Here is a 17561-nt window from a genome sequence, read left to right as displayed (position 1 = left end):
GAGCCTTGTGCGATGAAGTATGAATTTTGGGTGTACCAGCGAGACATTGTTGAGCCCAGGTTTCCTTATGGTACGAACGATTCTTTCTATGAGATGGACTTTGAGTGAAAATGGACAGAGTATCAATGTTCTTCTACGGGTCTGTCTATTCATGCGAGTATGACTTCTGGATGGGTCCGTTCGTCGTATGCTCTATATAGAATTGTACACAACTGGATGAAACATTACCACCGATATATTCAAAGATGAGTTGAAAAGTCGTCGGAAAATCCTGAATTGCATCCTTCTGCTAGGCACAAACGGCAGATTTTTTTAGGAGTCCAGGTCTCACTGCAATCTAGCAGGTTGGTGGCCATGAGGGGTGCTTCAGCCAAGGAAGCCAATTGGATACGCGCCGGACCATCCGAAGGCATCGGTTAAGGAATGCAATCATAAGCAAGGGCTGGGGCTGAGATCTCGGGGTCGGACATCCGGGGTTACATTTCAGTCGTGGTGGTGGTGCTCGATGCCCGAATCAGGCCATACGTCCTAGGGAATGGGCGTACGGCCGAAACGGATGTTGTTCGGCCTTCGGCGCACGGTGACGACGGAGACACCGCACCGGAAGTCTGAACTCTATAAGGACCCCTCTTTTCTTCTCTTTTCTTCTCTTTTCTTCTCTTTTCTTCTCTTTTCTTCTCTTTCATATTATTTTGTGTTGACCACAGCAAACAGGTCGGTCCGCGGCCAGGTTAACGTCTTTCCTGGAATTCACGCCGTCGAGGATGAGATAAAATTACATATTCTTCGTCACTTCATGAATTTCCTATGTTCATACTAGGAAACAGCATTACGTCCGACACTTGGTTCAGAATATTGTCCAGATGTCCGTCTTTCAAAGGCACGCCGTATGCTCCTCCGTAGGGCGGCATTGAGGCTGCAAGGTTGGCGAATGCGGGCGATGGCAGGAATGGGGTGTCTGGCGGAACGCTCGGCGTCGCGCTTTCCCCATTCAAGGGTGTCCCCTGTTCGTTCCGCTGGTTCTTTCCCGAACCAAACGCAGAATTGACTGCCCGGAGCGCTTCCAATGATGAAGAAAGATGCTTCGCCGTATCTGTCCTCGTGGTCGGGTTCACAGTCCCGTCTGAATATACGTGATCCGCAAGGACCCTTTCAAGTCGCCGGAACAGGTCTCGAGATCCTGGCCAAACCTTGTCGTTTGTATTTGCGATAAGGAGAAAGGCCGATGCGATGGTTCGCTGAACACTGATCCAGGTGCGCGATGCATACGGGCTGATCATGTGCAACTCAATAAAGGCTTCGATTAGGTTCACTAGATTCGCCAAACACTCATGCCGTAAGTTCTCACGTTCTTGTTCGGTGATCGATGCGTCCGGATCCAAAGATACTCGGCATAGAAGCGAGATATAATACGAAGAGTGCAGCTTCAGCTCCGCCCATTCGATGCTGTCCGCTAAGCTGATGCAACGCTCTCTGAAGCGCAGGTGTGGCGCTGCCTCCGCAAGTATGCTGTGTATTCGTTTCACATACACGAAAATTTCTCTTGGGTGAAGGTGCGAGTGCTTCTCCTCCATCAAAACACGGAGAGTCTCAAGGACGACGCCAAGAATGCGAGACAGGGTCTCGAAGTATGACCGATGCCCAGGCATTGATTTCCGGTGGTAGGGAATATCTGGCTGGCTGATCATGGTGATTGAGGGCCGATCATAGGCCAGGGAAAAATGACTGTTCTGAAATGCCATGGCCCACCTATCCAGTTAGGGAAACACCATTAGTATGCATTGCTCCACTCAAGCACATTGAAGACTGGTTACGTACCAAACCCTTCTCCGAGCTTCTTGCAGAACCGGTGGGTAACCAGGCGCCTCTGCGTGCAGTCCAAGAACCATGCAAAGACGTTCCGTCATCCCTATTGTTGGAATTGAGATTGTCGTCAGCTTTATTATAAGTTGCCGTTAAGATATGATCACCTACCGAGCAATGTGTAAGATGCTCCAGCATTCATGTTGTAGGATAGAACACTGCTAATGATTAACAGAACCTGGATGACTTCCACCGACGGCTGCGACACATAATTCAGCATGCGTAGGCACTGGTACGAACAGGAAACTAGGAACTGTTAACCTTCAGATGAACGTGTCTATTTCTTGCAACAGACGGCTCACCATATATCCAAGAAGTCATCTCACGTTGGATTCCCGGTAAATCAGAAAGTTGACACCCGGAGGCAAGAACTGCGAAACAGAGGCTCAAAAAGCCGATGCTCATTCCGAATGGTTTCAGCATGCCATTGCTGTCCGGCTCATAGACTCCACCTGCTCGTTGTCGGCCCTCCAATAATTGCTTCATGTCGCTCTCGAATTGATCAACATCCGAAAATACAGGATACAACACAGCTGCGATATTCTTGTAATAACTAAAAAGTCTACTGGAGTCAGCCGGCAGATTCGCCCAAATTGAAATAGGGTATGGTTTAAACTCACTTGAAACATTGATCATCATCCGGCAGTACGTCACATACACCTCCAACGTTAAAGGTGAGCGGATCCGACGACCAGAGGTCAACGAAAGGATATCCGCTGTTGTCATTTTCCAATGCAAGCTGTCCAAGCAAATCGTCTCTGGGAAGCACCTGCGCTGGGCCTGCAGCGCTTTTCGTCTTGTCTAAAATATCATGTAACGCAGACCGATTTCCGATATGAACAGATCCCGTTTTTAACGTGGTCGATCCATATATGCTACTATTTCGCTGCGACGGAGAGTCACCTGCTTCACTTGCGTCCGAATGACGATCGATTGGTTTCCGCGGTTGTGGCGGTTGCAGTGGATGTGAATGGGCCTGAACAATTGATTTCATGCTTGCTAGGACATGTGCCATCTCTTGCATCTTGGTATTGAGTTCTTCCCACTCGACGGGAGATATCGAAACTGTTTCCGACGATGGATCGTCCATGCCGGGATCGGCAGAGTAGAGCGCATCGTGATTACCTGTAGATAGTGTTGACGGGGGATATATCTGTGGTACATTTCCTGGGGTCGCTGGGACCGCGAAATTTTCGGGAGCAATTGGTGGCCTGGGAGGGACCAAGGTGGGAGGACGATGGCCGTAGGTGCAATTAAACCCGCGCTTGACGCAGTTGCCGCATGGAACGCTTCGGTCACAGCGGACCTTGCTCGCGCGACATTGATGGCATGTTTTGCACTCGCGTGGTCGGCGTCGAATAGGGTAGACTGGCATCGCAATCGCTAACAAGCTTTCCCGTTATGGGTGCGGAGTAGAGGGGAAGCAAATGCGGGCACTGGGAAGGGGACTAGGCGAATCATCTAATGCGAGCCCAAAAAGCATGCGACCGATATTAGACCCAATATGCCAGATGCTGTGTAACCAAGCGTTTAAATGAAAGCAGATTTGCGACGGCCATAGACAGGCAAACAAAAGATAATCACGATCTTGCAGGACCCGAGGATCGTCGCGGGTCAAGGAGCGAGGGCCAGCTCGGTCGCGGCCGCGAGAGGGTTCAATCCAATTCGCTATCAATTCCAGAGATACTGCAGAGGTTGAAGAGAAAAATATTAGCTGGTACAGATTGATTGACAATGGGAGAGGCGGTACATTTGCGATAATTCGCTCCAGAGGATGAACGCACGACACGAGGCAAGATGCTGGACTCCGGAGGCTCGCGTCGTGCCGTAATTCCAGCAGCAGAGTCTGTGCTCAGAACCGAAGCCAAGACTGCAGCTCCCTAAAACGGTGCGGATGAACGATCTGAAGCAGGGGAAATATGGCGAACTGGAGGATTCTAACAATAGCCACCCTAGATAAAACTTGAATCTTGAGAGGACAGCCGTTGGCCGACGGATGCTGATGAAGTCATGGTGGAAGCCGACTGTCTGGTTCGTCCGTGTCCGACTATGAAGTCCAGACCCATCCATTGTCCTGCAACTATACTAAATAGCCGTTTAGCAGGTATCGACGGAGGAAATGATGGACTCAGAATGGGTCTTTTTGAAAGAGAAACGACATAGTTAACCGCTTCCGTCATGAATATTAACAATAACCGAAGCGGTTGCGTATGACGTGAAGTTCAAAGCAAACAGGCATACCGTAGTGGAATCCTTCCGCTCTCCCAAAACAGTACATAATTAATATGTGTAGAATTTTCAACCATTGATCCATCTCTATAGTGTCGTCTCTAATACACATAATGTCATTATCGTCTATTCCATACAGTATCTGGCATTGCTGTTGGCCTTGCTGGCTGTCTTCGTCGTCTATCAAATTGTGACAGCAGCCCCGTATACTCTCTATCTCGTATGTTTCCTAGCTCATGTCTTCTTACTCGGCTGAGCCTGCGAAACCTGCGGAACAGCCCACCAGTCATGCCAACGAGGCTTAGAGCCCACTTCAGGAATATCAACACGGAGATTAAGCGGCCGCGCCCCAGAAGAAATCGCCTTCTTCACAGTTTCAATCGCAATGCTCGCACCGATACAGGCCCGCATTGTATCCTTCACGTCACGATTCCAGTCCTCGGTAACAGCTGGAGCATCAGGCTTTTCGCCATTCAAGTCGTCAAATGGCCCGTTGGCGAGCGTTGTTTCCCAGGCTTTTCGTGCTTCCCCGATGGCCTTGCTTGCACGCCCCATGACGACTTCGTCGCTGTCGCCTTGGAGGGTGGCTTCGCGGCTGTATTCTTCGTATGGGACGAGCTCTGGGAGCGTGATTTGGAGGAAGGGCTTCATTCGGAGCTCGTACCGGAATTGGTCGTTTGAATATGCTTGCGGTCCGGCGGCGGTAGGGAGGAGTTTGTGTCGGGATAGGAGGACGTACAGAGCGTGTAGGGCGATTGCAAAGGCGTCGATGGCGACAATCTGCATTGTAAGGCGGTCGAAGAGGAGGAATGATTTGCGTAGGACGGCGTGTTTGGTTAGAGAAGGCCGGCTTCGTTGTGCGCCGGAAAGCATGAACGTGCGGATTCTATCGATATGGCCGAGGTGTGTTGAGCAAATATGCGATAGGTACCAGTACATTCCTGCAAGTTCCTCTGGGGCGTAGATAGATAGCTCGAACCCGAGTTGGAGTATGAGGCGGAATTGAATGAGTTTTTGGTGGTAAGCCCAGCTGCTAAGCGGGTACGCGTATGTAGTGTCCCCGTTTGGAAGCTCTAGCGGGGGTTCTTCACTCAAGACACGTAGTTGTTCGTCGAGATCTTCGGCCTATCGGAAGTTAGTCCTATTTCAATGCCTGTCATTACTAGAGAACAAACCTCCATTTGCAGATTGTCCCAATCTACAATGGTATGACAGATCGTTCGGCGGATACGGCACCGGTTCAAACATGCACTTCGAAATGTATCCACGAATGGCTACATTCACCGTAAGTTATCTGATAAAAGTAATGTAGTAACGGCACGTACCTGGGAAAAGCGCCTAACGAAGCCGTCCATCAATTGGGCAATCTGAAAACGAGGATCGGAGGGCATTTCGATTTCATCGAGATCGGCTTCAAGCAGTATGCTTGAAGGCAGAACAAGGGCCGCTAGTTCATCATACAGAAATCTTTTGACTGGAACAGCTCCAAGAATGATCGTTTTGTTCATGATGATGGTCTGAACGAGGGATCGAATGTATACTGACGGTTGAGGTTTTCGGGAAAGGATGGTCCAAACAGCCACCTACATAATCAGTAATGTTGGCAACAACAAAGGGTGGGTTTGCGAGCCATACTTTCAAGTTGGATGGTCCTCTATAGTCAAGTATTTGATTGAGATCGATCCCGTCCTGACATAGCCGTTTGAGATGCGCCAGCGCATCCCCAAGGCTGATCCTGACCATCGGGCGGGGAGGCACTGTGCTGGCCAATTTCCTTTGGATTTTCCAACTGAAGGCTTCAGGAACAGGTCGACTGACAGGGTTCGATTCTTTGAGAGTCGGCAAAATCGACAAACAAGACTGTAGTTTGTCCACTGATCTTGTTTGTAAAATATCGATATCCTGCTGTAAGCCCAAAAGAAACTCTTGTCGGAATTCCAATCGAGATTTTATGGCATTTTTCACGGTTGCGTCCATCGTCTCCTGCTTATCTATCCAAGAAATCGCTCGGTCCAAAAGCGTGACGAAAAGCCCAGAATCAAAGTGTGGTAGCAATGACCGGTTGTAAAGCTGTGTGCTAAAATCCTCTTCCTACACGATTCACAAGGTAAGTCAGCCCTAGTCTTCTTTTCCTGCATGCAACAATACCTAGGAACTGACCTCATAGTAGAATTCTCCGATTACTCGCGTATGGACCAAGTCGCAGCACTTAATGAGCCCAAGGCAATATGCGCGTAGCACAATATGCACAAGCTCCGGTATTTGCTCGTATCCGGCGCGCCCCTCACGTCCAAAATGGGTATCCTCGAAGTGTTTCGGTATAGGCCATAGGAGTTTGTCGAGGTAGATCGAGGTGAAGAGGGTTTGCGAGAGAGGATGGCCCATATGCCACGCCATCTGCCATTTGCAACAGTTTCCTTTAGCACATTCCTAAAGCAAGCAATGATCGAAATGTCGAACATTTTTTACCCACCTCATGGCAAAGCAGCTCATCCATAATCCATACTACTTCCTCCGGTGCGAGGTCGCGCAAAACGTCGTATTCGTCCTCCAAGCCTTTGCCGCTTTCTTCGGGGCCGAGATATCCACTGTCCATCTTGGAGTCCATAATCTAATTATATGCAGAAACCGTTAGCTCTTGACGAACACCACCTGCCATGCCATGGTTGCCAGGCGCAATGGTTGGATAAGTTGCGGCCTACCTCCAACGCGCCCACGGCTTCAAAAAGCGTGAAGTATTCATCTTTAACAAGTTTTCCGGTCTTTAGTTCTGTAGAGGAAAATCTTTATTAGAAAGAGCTTATGCCGACGTAATTGGCCTTTGTAAGCCCGACGGTGGCCTTACTTGATGCAGCTTGTGTGAACTTCTCTGTAATGTCGCGTGGAACAACGGACTGCGAAACGATTCGCGTCGTTGAAGCTCGGACCTGGCTATTGGGTAGCATAAGGAAGATGCGATCATTCGCAGCCAGCTGCCAGATCTACCAAATATATCGAGGAACGGCGTCAGTTTAAGAAAGTGGTGAGGAGGAAAGGTTGGGTGAGGGGATGGCGGGGAGTGGAGTGTTGTTCGGGCGGATACCGTAGGGAAAGCGTTCCGACCAGCAAAAGAGCCTGAAAGCGGTCGTCTACGGATACACTGGAAGTCTATTTCTATACCACAAGCTTTGAGACATCTAAAAACGAGAAGGTGATTCTATTCCGGGAACTTCAAGTAGGAGAGGGAAACAGGTCCTTCCATTGATACCTAATCAACAGGCCATATCGTCACAAAGATTCCTAAATGCCCCTGCCTCCGAGTTTCACCACCCGATATGTTCCAACATCATTTAAAATACAACTATTCACTGCGTATCCGGGAGTTTAAAGAGACGCTTATTTCGATTCGGCATTGGCGGCGAGAGCCTGGTCGTTGGCTTCGCCAAGGTTCTTAACGTCGCCCTGCTTGCCGTTCTGTTTCCCAAGGCCGGTTAGTCACAGTCTCCTGGAATTTCGCACGAACGGGTTTCTTAGAAAGGGGAATACCGACCTCCCATTTGGCGAAACGCAGGTCCATGTTTCCACGGCGCTCAGCAACGACACGGGCCTCGTCCTTGAGGGACCGGCGGACCGCGCGAGCAGCGACGGCCAGGTAGCGGTTGTAACTGAAAAGTTCAGCCATTGTCAGCAGTGTCCCCTAATCGGGCAGACGGGGCAAGTATCAATGGGCATCGTACGTCAAACCAGCGGATTTCCAGGCGAAGACCATCTTGACGGTGTGAGTGGATTGGAGGGTTCAATGTACAAGGGGCAGTCGGGATGTGATGCTTTGCAAAGCGACGAGTTCGGAGGATCGGGATCTCGGGGGTCATGTGACACACGTGACGAGCACCCTGGGAACCAATCATATCTTCTGAATCTACTTTCATTCACTCAACAGCATCAGCCTAAAATACAAACAACATCCAAGAGCATTTTGTTTCTGCCACAAATCTTATCCTGATGTTCATTATTTGGTTCATTGCCCTGGCCAACCTTGGAGCATTTTCGGGTGTATCTAGCAAGTTGAAGATTCAATTGCTTCAATTTGTCTCCATCTATCTGAGGTCTCTCCGAGTAGAGGCGTAATTTCGCTTTCGCTATTTAAAATTGAGCAGTTCGGACTCTCTATAAAAATATCGATATTAGTTCTTTGTCTTAATTTATTTGTTTGCTTTTAAGGTTCTCTTTGGTTGTGCGTGATACGACAGATATCTGCATCTTGACTTCTTCGTCTACCCACTCTTGTTTCCATAGAGCGAACCTGGTCATATAGAGAAATCTTCTCAGTTCCAGAAATACGTCAACATTAAGTGGGGCCTGAGGTTGGACTCTGGGGTTCATCGCGATCTTACTGTTGTATTCCTTCCTCCTACGCGTCTTCTTCCTCTACACAAGCCGCCTTCGCCTCCATCGTCTTATCCATCTTCTTCCTCTTGCTCACCTTCAGCTGCATCTTAAGTTCAACCTCAATCTTCAGACCATCATCCTATTTTCGATTTTCTATCACAGTATTGTTACCTCATCCTTTTGATCTCTTAATCTTCTCCACCTCTCTCCGCTCGTGGCCGCGAGCTGGATGCGGTGCCTCTAGCTCGTTGTCACTCAAAATTCCTTCTCACCTCACCTACCACTCTGACTTGCGCTTTACTTTGATTTATTTGGCAACATGGTCAAAAATTCAGGAGGAAACAGGCCGAAAAAGCGAAACATCGTCCGCTGGGATGGTATATTGCTTCTTTATACTCACTGTCAATCTAACCTCTATGAGCTATTCACTGACTTTATCTCATTATATCAGAAAACCTCGATGAGCTCCTTCTGTTGACTATTCAATCGGTCTGCAATGCTAAATCAGTCAAGATTCCGTGGGCTGAGGTGGCTGCAACCATGGGTCACCACATCACCGAGGGCGCAATTACCCAGCATCTTGCGAAGCTGCGCGTCCGCCGCATACAAGCTAACAAGGAGATCCCGCCGCCATTGAAGAGGGGATCTATTGTCGGTAATTCCAATTTCCCAGAGATCTCAAGTACCAAACCGTTCAAGGGGAACGGTCAGGTCGGCAATGGTGGCAGCTCAGACGAAGAATGGGTCGAGGACAGAAGATTAGCGCGACGTAGGGCTAGCACGAAAAGAAAGAAGCCACCAGTGAACTATGCAGAATTGCAGGATGCCGATTACGAAGAAGATTCCGATGACAGTGGTGAGGAATTAGTAGCGACTGGGGCAAATTTTCTCGAGTTGCCCAACGACAAACAGCAGGAAGCAGCGCGCACACCAATTCCCAGCAAGTTAGTCTCCTACAAGTGTCCAAAGTCATTCCTTGCTGGACTTGGCAAAAAGTCGAAAGGGGAAACTTTCAAGGCAACTCTGCCCAGAACACCCACCCTGAAACCAGAGTCAGCCCTGGAGCGAGAGGCAGCCGTGAAGCCTGAACCAGCTACACCAAGCCGCGTTGTCTACGAGACTTTCCCAAACGAGGCGTTCGTCAGCCAGATAAATCTTCCCACGGGATTTAGTTCTCCGTTTCGCAATGCTGGCCCAGCACATAATGGTTTTGCTGCACATGCCGACTTTCCTCTCCATGTCCCGGCTGCTCAATCCTCAGTAGAAGCAAACACAGTGTATATACCTACCGGCAACCCAGCCCTCGACCTGCCACCAGTTGGAGATATTTACTCGGATCCCTTTGTTTCGGAGCCGTTTACTATGGCTGGTTCCTTCCCGTCACTCCAGGGGTACCAGCAGGAACAAGCGCTTTTTCCAAATCATGGGTTTCAAGAAATGCTTGGGGAGTATCTAATCCAACCTGAAGAGTCGGAATGGTATTGTGGGCAGCCAGAATAGTAGCTTGGCGGTTACAATGACATATGATGAGATTTATGGAGTAGTATACTACTGGGTTTTAGTTCGCTTTGTTTTTCCCTGCTTAAACTCGGTAACTGGGCCGGTTATTGGCGGGTATGCTTCCGCAGATGTATTTAGGAAAACAATCGCCTGGACTCCGAAAATTGTCTCTGGTTAAGATAGCACGGAGGTGCTCTTTTTCTTAGTAGAGTTTCGGACCAGCTGTGCACGCGATAGCTACAGCTACTGGAACGTAGAGGTCTGGCCAAAGAAAGGCCGGGCTGGGTAGACAGATCGTCGTTCCGACAACCCGAGCACATTCCCTCGGATACGGTCCACGTGACCTTCTAGGAGCTTCTGCTGCCAAGAAATCCGGAGATGGAGAGAAAGGTCTGGAAAATTTTCGAGACTTTGGCTTCATCTCTCACCTTCTTGCTCTCCTCATCTCTTATCCTCCCCATCATCCCTTTCTCTGCATCCGTTCTGCTCCGGGAGCTTTGATCGGACAGACTCATTTGTGCACATTAATCTTCGCTTTTGCCATTGTTTAATTGTTCTTTTTCTCTTTCAACATGCAGCGAGCTCTCTCTGCCAGGACCTCGGTCCTCTCTGCTGCTTCCAAGCGCACCCCCTTCTACAAGCCTGCTGGCCTCAACCTCCAGCAGCAACGGTTCGCCCACAAGGTAAGTTTAAATACAACTGCACCGCCAATTGATGCCGCGCAAGCTCTCGATCGACCTTCCGCAGGTCCCGGGGCGTCGATTTGACACCAGGGTGCTAACCATGGCCAGGAACTCAAATTCGGTGTCGAGGCTCGCGCTCAACTCCTCAAGGGTGTTGACACCCTTGCTAAGGCTGTCACATCCACCCTTGGTCCCAAGGGTCGCAATGTCCTGATCGAATCTTCCTACGGCTCCCCTAAGATCACCAAGGGTACGTTACTCCTTTAGTCATCATTTCCAAACCCATCCCTCTGCGACGCAAACATCAGTCAAGCGATTTCGTGTATCATAATTGACTTCCAATAGATGGTGTGACCGTTGCCAAGGCCATTCAGCTCCAGGATAAGTTCGAGAACCTCGGTGCTCGTCTCCTCCAGGATGTCGCTTCCAAGACCAACGAACTTGCTGGTGACGGTACCACCACCGCTACCGTCCTCGCCCGTGCCATTTTCTCCGAGACTGTCAAGAACGTCGCTGCTGGCTGCAACCCCATGGATCTGCGTCGTGGTATCCAGGCTGCTGTTGAGGCCGCCGTAGACTACCTCCAGCAGAACAAGCGTGATATCACTACTGGCGAGGAGATTGCCCAGGTCGCTACCATCTCCGCCAACGGGGACACCCACGTTGGTAAGCTCATCTCCACCGCCATGGAGCGTGTTGGCAAAGAGGGTGTCATCACCGTTAAGGAGGGTAAGACCCTTGAGGATGAGCTTGAGGTTACCGAGGGTATGCGCTTCGACCGTGGATACACCTCTCCCTACTTCATCACGGACGCCAAGTCACAGAAGGTTGAATTCGAGAAGCCTTTGATTCTCCTTTCCGAGAAGAAAATCTCCGCTGTCCAGGACATCATTCCCGCCCTTGAGGCCTCAACTACTCTCCGCCGCCCTCTCGTCATCATCGCTGAGGACATTGAGGGTGAGGCTCTCGCCGTCTGCATCCTGAACAAGCTCCGTGGCCAGCTTCAGGTCGCTGCCGTCAAGGCCCCCGGCTTCGGTGACAACCGCAAGAGCATCCTCGGTGACCTTGGTGTTCTCACCAATGGTGCCGTCTTCACCGATGAGCTTGATATTAAGCTCGAGAAGCTCACCCCCGACATGCTCGGTTCCACTGGTTCCATCACCATCACCAAGGAGGACACCATCATCCTGAACGGCGAGGGCAGCAAGGACTCCATTTCCCAGCGCTGCGAGCAGATCCGTGGTGTCATGGCTGACCCCACTACCTCCGAGTACGAGAAGGAGAAGCTCCAGGAGCGTCTTGCTAAGCTCTCTGGTGGCGTTGCTGTCATCAAGGTCGGCGGTGCCTCTGAGGTTGAGGTTGGTGAGAAGAAGGACCGTGTTGTTGATGCTCTCAACGCTACCCGCGCTGCCGTCGAGGAGGGTATCCTCCCCGGTGGTGGTACTGCTCTCCTCAAGGCCTCCGCCAACGGCCTTGAGAACGTCAAGCCTGCTAACTTCGATCAGCAGCTTGGTGTCAGCATCGTCAAGAGCGCTATCACTCGCCCTGCCCGCACCATTGTCGAGAACGCTGGCCTTGAGGGCAGCGTCATTGTCGGCAAGCTGACCGACGAGTTCTCCAAGGACTTTTACCGTGGTTTCGACAGCGCCACGGGCGAGTACGTCGACATGCTCGCTGCTGGTATCGTTGACCCTCTCAAGGTCGTCCGCACCGCTCTCGTTGACGCTAGCGGTGTCTCTTCTCTGCTCGGTACCACCGAGGTTGCCATCGTTGAGGCTCCTGAGGAGAAGGCTCCCGCTGCTCCTGCCGGTGGCATGGGTGGTATGGGCGGCATGGGCGGCATGGGCGGCGGCATGTTCTAAGCTGCTTAATCCATCACCTCGTGTACCCATATCAATGCCTTTCTTGGTTTCAAGTTTTTAGAGGTTTTCCCTTCAAGCGTGTCTTTGCATACAATGGGCATACCATGATATGTTTTGAGATCTCTATTTTGTATTATTTTCATTATGTCTTTAATGTGTTATATGTCTTGTATTACTCATCCTGACTTGCGACAATACTCATCCTACTATACCTCATGTTATCACTACTCCGCACTCTTGGTTTGGGTTTTTTTTCTCTAAACATCTCTCCACTCTACCTTACTGGCATTAAAAGTCAGAGGACTCTGTATTATATCCTCCCATGAAATATCGAACATGGTCAATTTCAACTGCTTTCAGTTACAGGATCCATATCCAGGCAAGCTTCACAAGCATGTAGTAGTTTTATAGGACTATAATATAAAACGGAGTAATCATCTTATTGGGTATACCGTACTCCGTAGCTATGACCGTTGAAACTTAAAACCCCGAAATTCAATATCCCAACCTCCAGATACTAGCAGTGCATCTCCCTTATCTCACCATCCCGAAGAACTCTACGCAGTATCCCTATCCCTCTCCCTTATCCCAGCCACAGCCCCATTCGCCTGGCCCCTCAACCTCTCCGCAAACCCATTAGTATGACTGTTGCCACTCGCCTCCGAAACAAGCACAGACGGTAGCGTCATTCCCTCCGACCTTCTCCCCCCTCCTCCTCCTCCCGCTCCATTCATATTATTATGATAAGTTTGTTTCTCATCGTCCCTCTTCCAAAAATCCTCTTCCATATCCCTCTGATATCGCCATGAAGCAAGGTATCGACCAAACCGATCCCCCATACGCGACGTTTTCGTCTTCGTGGTCGATGCAACGGAGGTCTTTTCACTTGACTTGTGGTGCAGTTTTGCTGCATGTACGCGCAGCGTAGCTGTCAGGGGTAGGAAGATGAGGTCTTTGCAGAGACCAAATAGGATCTTTTGCGATTTGAGGAGGTAGTCACGAAGGCGTTCGTTGAAGGCTATAAACAGGGCGAAGACTATCACGGCGACGGATGTTGGGCCTAGGGTGATACTCGTTAGTTTAACGTGCTAGGGTGGAAGTGCTTAGTGAACCATGGATGAGGCTTACCGGCTATAACGAGCATCGTTCTTAGAGTGAGGTTTTCGGGCTCGCCGCTCCATTCTCGGGCGTTGATGCCGAAGAGAGAGGTGAAGAAGGAGAGGGGGAGGAAACTGGTCCGAGTCGAAGGGTTAGCAGGCATGGCAAGTGGGATGGGGCCATTGGAATCTAGAGTGCTTGACTGACATAACTGTGAAGATGGTAAAGACCATGACCGCGCGCGATTGACTCTGCGTCACCTCTGCCTCCCATCGAGCTAGCCGCGATTCGTCGACGTTGGCTTGTTTCTGCTTGAGGTCGAGAAGATTTTCTACCTAGATGGATGTTAGTCGGATGCGCATAGGTGTAAAATTGGTGGCAGGGATGGCATACAGCTTTCTGTGCTGCGATGGCGTTCTCTCTCATCTCTGAGATATGGGTTCGGTATTCGTCTAGTCTTGTAAGGGAGGCCAGGATAAAGCGCTTTCCGTATCCTCTATACTCGAAGTACTTGGCCATGTCGTTTATCGTAGAGGTTTGTTCGTCTAGTAGCTTCATGATAGTTCCCAGCTCATCCACGATATCCCGCAATTCCAGCATTGAGGAGAGATCGTTACGATTCTGAAGTGCTACTTCACGGTCCCTTTCCTCACGCTCGGAAGCAGTCATGAGCTTACCATCGGGCGTCTTGTTGTATTCCGATGGCCTTGTAACGAATCCTCGGTTTCGGAATTGCTTGAAGGATTTTGTTGTTAATTCCGTCTACTAGGATTAGCTTTGCGCTGTTCACAGGCGTTCCAGAGGGCCACCCACCAGGATACTGATCGATTCTTCAAAAATGCGGAGAATCTGTAGGTCACTATGCAATGTCCTGTCGAAAAGAACGGTGACGGCATGCAAGACAATCAACGCGGCAAGATCACCAGCAGTCTCGAACCGGCGCGCAAGATCCCCGTTGAGTTCGTTGTAAATACTGTTGTACAGATTCGTCTGCTCATAAAACTTTCCTTCAACGGTAGTCGGTTCCTGCTTAGGGAAAAACGTAACAACCGTTTTCTGGTCCACAATCCAAAGCCACAGCTGGTCGACCATGAGCACTTTGCCGTCTACGAATGTCCTGCTTTGTGAATCAGGTCCGTCTCCCAGTGGAATAGAATTGCCAAGCTCGTCGTTGAGATTAATGATTTTCCTCGTTCGCTTCCAGAGCATTTGGTCGTCATCTCGTGCCACGGTTGATCGCAGATTAGGGTATCCAAACTGGTCAAGTGTTCTTCGTATGTGGATTGGAGGCTCATTGCCCAAGTACTTCCATATCAACTTCGATTCCAGACTAGATCGGGATATCTCCTCTGGAACCGGTCGAGATCTTCCTTGCCGTAATCTTTCTTCAATGACTTTTCGTCGCTGTAGTAAGTTCCAGTATGTATCCCAATGAAGCTGACTTATGGTTAGCATAAATTAGTACTAGTAGTGAGCGCTAAAAATTGAGAATGCATACGTAGGGCAGCTGGGTAGGGTTTCGTTAGCATTTGGTATGGCCTGTTTAACTATAATGCCAGACTTACGTAGAGTGCTAATTGGGGGTCATGAGGTTCCGAAGCCTTGATGGGTGGAGAATCCATTTTAAAATGAATACACGCCGGCCGCACATAGCGCGCATGGGGTTCCAAGTGGCGAGCGGTTATGAGGTTCGAGAACCAGTTTTCAGCGTTGATGATCTTCCTGAACCTATCAAAGTTGTGGCTGGTTAGTGCGCTTGAATCTGAGTATCCGTTGGTCAGTACCTACAAATTCTGTTTTGTTTTGCCCTTGCAGGTCTTAGATAGAACCGGGGGCACCCAATCAGTATGGGTGTATGGGACATGGATCCAGATCATTTTCTCGGTTCCAGGTTCCGGTCTATCGAACCTTGGGGCCATCCGTGGCCGCTCCTCGGGTGCGCGCTCTCTGAACGGAACGTTGAGAAACTCGCGGTACCTGGAAGAGAGACTAGATCTATATGTATTTCGTTCTCAGTCAGACTTGCTATGTTTTGTATGAGGCGTAGCACTAACAGAAGGTTTCTTTGGCTAGGGCTAATAGTGCCTAGGTTATCAGATGCCTCATCCTCCTCTTCGTCGGCATTTTCTTCAGCAGGGTCGCCACTAGAAATGCGCCGTTCCGAGTTTGAGCCCTCGGACTGGATATCAAAATAGCCCTCAATGGGCGGCTCAGTGACATGAATTCTAGGCGATGGGTGCTGCGCAAGGAAGCTCCTGCTTCGCCTGACCGAAGGTCGTGACGGGACTAACTCAAGTGGAACAATGTCTGGTTCTCGCAGGAGAGAGTCTATTCTTGAATGATCGGCCTGCGCACTGGTCGGTCTACTGCCGAATTCGCTAGGTTCGGAATCGTCAAATGTGCTAGACGATAGCCTGCTGGATTTCTTCAACCGCTCTTCAAGACATCTCACGGGGCCTCTGTCCAAGAATTCGTCAAGCGGCGTATTCGTGGACCACAATTGCAACGGTGAATCCTTGCTAACGCCTCTTGCCGTGTCTTCGAAGAACCCATTCACTTGGACCATGATCTCCTTCTCTGTTTGAAGAGGGACATCTGACATTATCGATAGTTCCAAGGCCGTGGTAACAGCGGACTGCAGCCCCCTGATGAAATCCATCCTGGCGGTGGCTTCCTGGCCCTTGAATGACGCTATACCGACATGGTCGGTGGCCAAAGGTAATTCGTTCTCATGCTCAAACCCCAGGATACCCGACCGAATCGATGTGATAGGGACATGCATATCAATTGTACTTTGGGTCTCCGTATCGGTTATCGTGAAAACTGAATCGACAGTCTCCAAAAAAGTCCAAATCTTCATGTCGGCTGAGATTGCCCGAAACTGGCCAGCGAGGCGTTCCAATATCTCATGTCGCGGTTTAAACACTTCCCGCAGTTCAACTGGTACCGCATGTTTGAGATGCAGTAAGCGCCGGATGCTTTTACCGAACTCGGGTGCAGAGAGGTAGCTTGAACCATAGTGAGGGGTTCCGAAAAACGCGATTCCATAACAGCTCGAGAAGATAGAATCAAGAGGGTTATGCGACCGGCTAGCCTTTACAAGCGCGGCCGTGGCTACAATACCGCCAGTGCTGTGACATATAAAGAATACGGGCCGTCTGCGGCTCTGAAGAAGAACCCCCCTATTAATAAGTAAACACAAAGGATAAGGCGTCTAAAACACACCGTTGAGTTTCTCATCTCCTGTAACTTGTTCAGCAGCCTAGTCGCTAACGAATCCAGCGTGTCGCTGGCATCCGGTTCTCCATGGTCGAATAGCAACACACGCGCATTAGGAATGAATCTGGGAAGTTCTGCCTTCAACCAAGGGGATTGTGTGCCATCACCAGTCCATGTGTCCTCTGGGTCGGCCCCTATCGCTGGGATAGCGACAATACTGTGAGCGTTTTAGTTAACAGCTTCCGGAGGAAAAAAGAAAGAAAGCCACGATCACTTACTCCACGTTCGTAACAGTATCGTTGGTCGCCATATCGGCAGGAACACTATTCAAAGTGATGCTGACAAGGATACGATCTCAGTATCAGCTCTGCCTAGCGGTCTAAATATAAGGATGATCCCGGGGGGGTAGAGTGTCATGGTAGGTCATCATCTGACACACTGTTTGAGTCAATACGACAGCAGATGACTTTGGCGACTGAGTGAAGGCTGTGTCAGCCTTTTCAAGATTGGCATTTCAGCCTCTCTTTTGACAAGGAGGGGAAGGGCACAAGACTAAGAGCCCCCAAAACAAATCCGTCGGCCATGGCAAAGAGATCGTCTCGAACTAAGAATCGCCCCACGCACGGATGGCTGAATCTCGCCCACTAACGCGTAGGTATCCCAACGACCGGGGAAGACACGGGATGACGGACATCGTCAGCGCATTGCGTGTCTGCGCCGCTGCGGGTAAGGCTGAGGC

At 50.0% G+C, this 17561-nt stretch overlaps 6 protein-coding genes across 6 annotated transcripts; 2 read left to right on the top strand and 4 right to left on the bottom strand.

The window, feature by feature from the left end:
• Positions 1 to 794: 794 nt before the first annotated feature.
• APUU_11185S (transcription factor domain-containing protein) lies at positions 795 to 2589 on the bottom strand (the record flags this gene model as incomplete). Its single annotated transcript, XM_041695490.1, has 4 exons — positions 795 to 1749; positions 1819 to 1909; positions 1975 to 2109; positions 2166 to 2589. 4 exons carry the CDS (start codon positions 2587 to 2589, stop codon positions 795 to 797), a joined length of 1605 nt encoding a protein of 534 aa, XP_041550551.1.
• Positions 2590 to 4326: 1737 nt separating this feature from the next.
• On the bottom strand, positions 4327 to 7037 carry APUU_11184S (N-alpha-acetyltransferase 35, NatC auxiliary subunit; the record flags this gene model as incomplete). The annotated part of the gene is made up of 8 exons (XM_041695479.1): positions 4327 to 5217; positions 5268 to 5366; positions 5418 to 5675; positions 5728 to 6183; positions 6253 to 6489; positions 6566 to 6703; positions 6795 to 6862; positions 6938 to 7037. 8 exons carry the CDS (start codon positions 7035 to 7037, stop codon positions 4327 to 4329), a joined length of 2247 nt encoding a protein of 748 aa, XP_041550550.1.
• A 430-nt stretch (positions 7038 to 7467) lies between these two features.
• APUU_11183S (ATP synthase subunit epsilon family protein) lies at positions 7468 to 7840 on the bottom strand (the record flags this gene model as incomplete). Its single annotated transcript, XM_041695468.1, has 3 exons — positions 7468 to 7545; positions 7622 to 7736; positions 7809 to 7840. The coding sequence occupies 3 exons, from the start codon at positions 7838 to 7840 to the stop codon at positions 7468 to 7470; spliced, it is 225 nt and encodes a 74-aa protein (XP_041550549.1).
• Positions 7841 to 8779: 939 nt separating this feature from the next.
• APUU_11182A (uncharacterized protein) lies at positions 8780 to 9960 on the top strand (the record flags this gene model as incomplete). The annotated part of the gene is made up of 2 exons (XM_041695457.1): positions 8780 to 8837; positions 8912 to 9960. 2 exons carry the CDS (start codon positions 8780 to 8782, stop codon positions 9958 to 9960), a joined length of 1107 nt encoding a protein of 368 aa, XP_041550548.1.
• A 572-nt stretch (positions 9961 to 10532) lies between these two features.
• On the top strand, positions 10533 to 12505 carry hsp60 (chaperone ATPase HSP60; the record flags this gene model as incomplete). The annotated part of the gene is made up of 3 exons (XM_041695446.1): positions 10533 to 10643; positions 10752 to 10893; positions 10989 to 12505. 3 exons carry the CDS (start codon positions 10533 to 10535, stop codon positions 12503 to 12505), a joined length of 1770 nt encoding a protein of 589 aa, XP_041550547.1.
• A 557-nt stretch (positions 12506 to 13062) lies between these two features.
• APUU_11180S (uncharacterized protein) lies at positions 13063 to 17132 on the bottom strand (the record flags this gene model as incomplete). The annotated part of the gene is made up of 11 exons (XM_041695435.1): positions 13063 to 13565; positions 13634 to 13737; positions 13811 to 13938; positions 13997 to 14365; positions 14417 to 15040; positions 15102 to 15110; positions 15169 to 15331; positions 15392 to 15598; positions 15658 to 16769; positions 16829 to 17039; positions 17101 to 17132. 11 exons carry the CDS (start codon positions 17130 to 17132, stop codon positions 13063 to 13065), a joined length of 3462 nt encoding a protein of 1153 aa, XP_041550546.1.
• Positions 17133 to 17561: the final 429 nt, after the last annotated feature.

Source organism: Aspergillus puulaauensis, chromosome 1 (genome assembly GCF_016861865.1).
Source record: "Aspergillus puulaauensis MK2 DNA, chromosome 1, nearly complete sequence".
Classification (NCBI taxonomy): domain Eukaryota; kingdom Fungi; phylum Ascomycota; class Eurotiomycetes; order Eurotiales; family Aspergillaceae; genus Aspergillus; species Aspergillus puulaauensis.
This window is presented reverse-complemented; position numbering and strand designations above follow the sequence as displayed.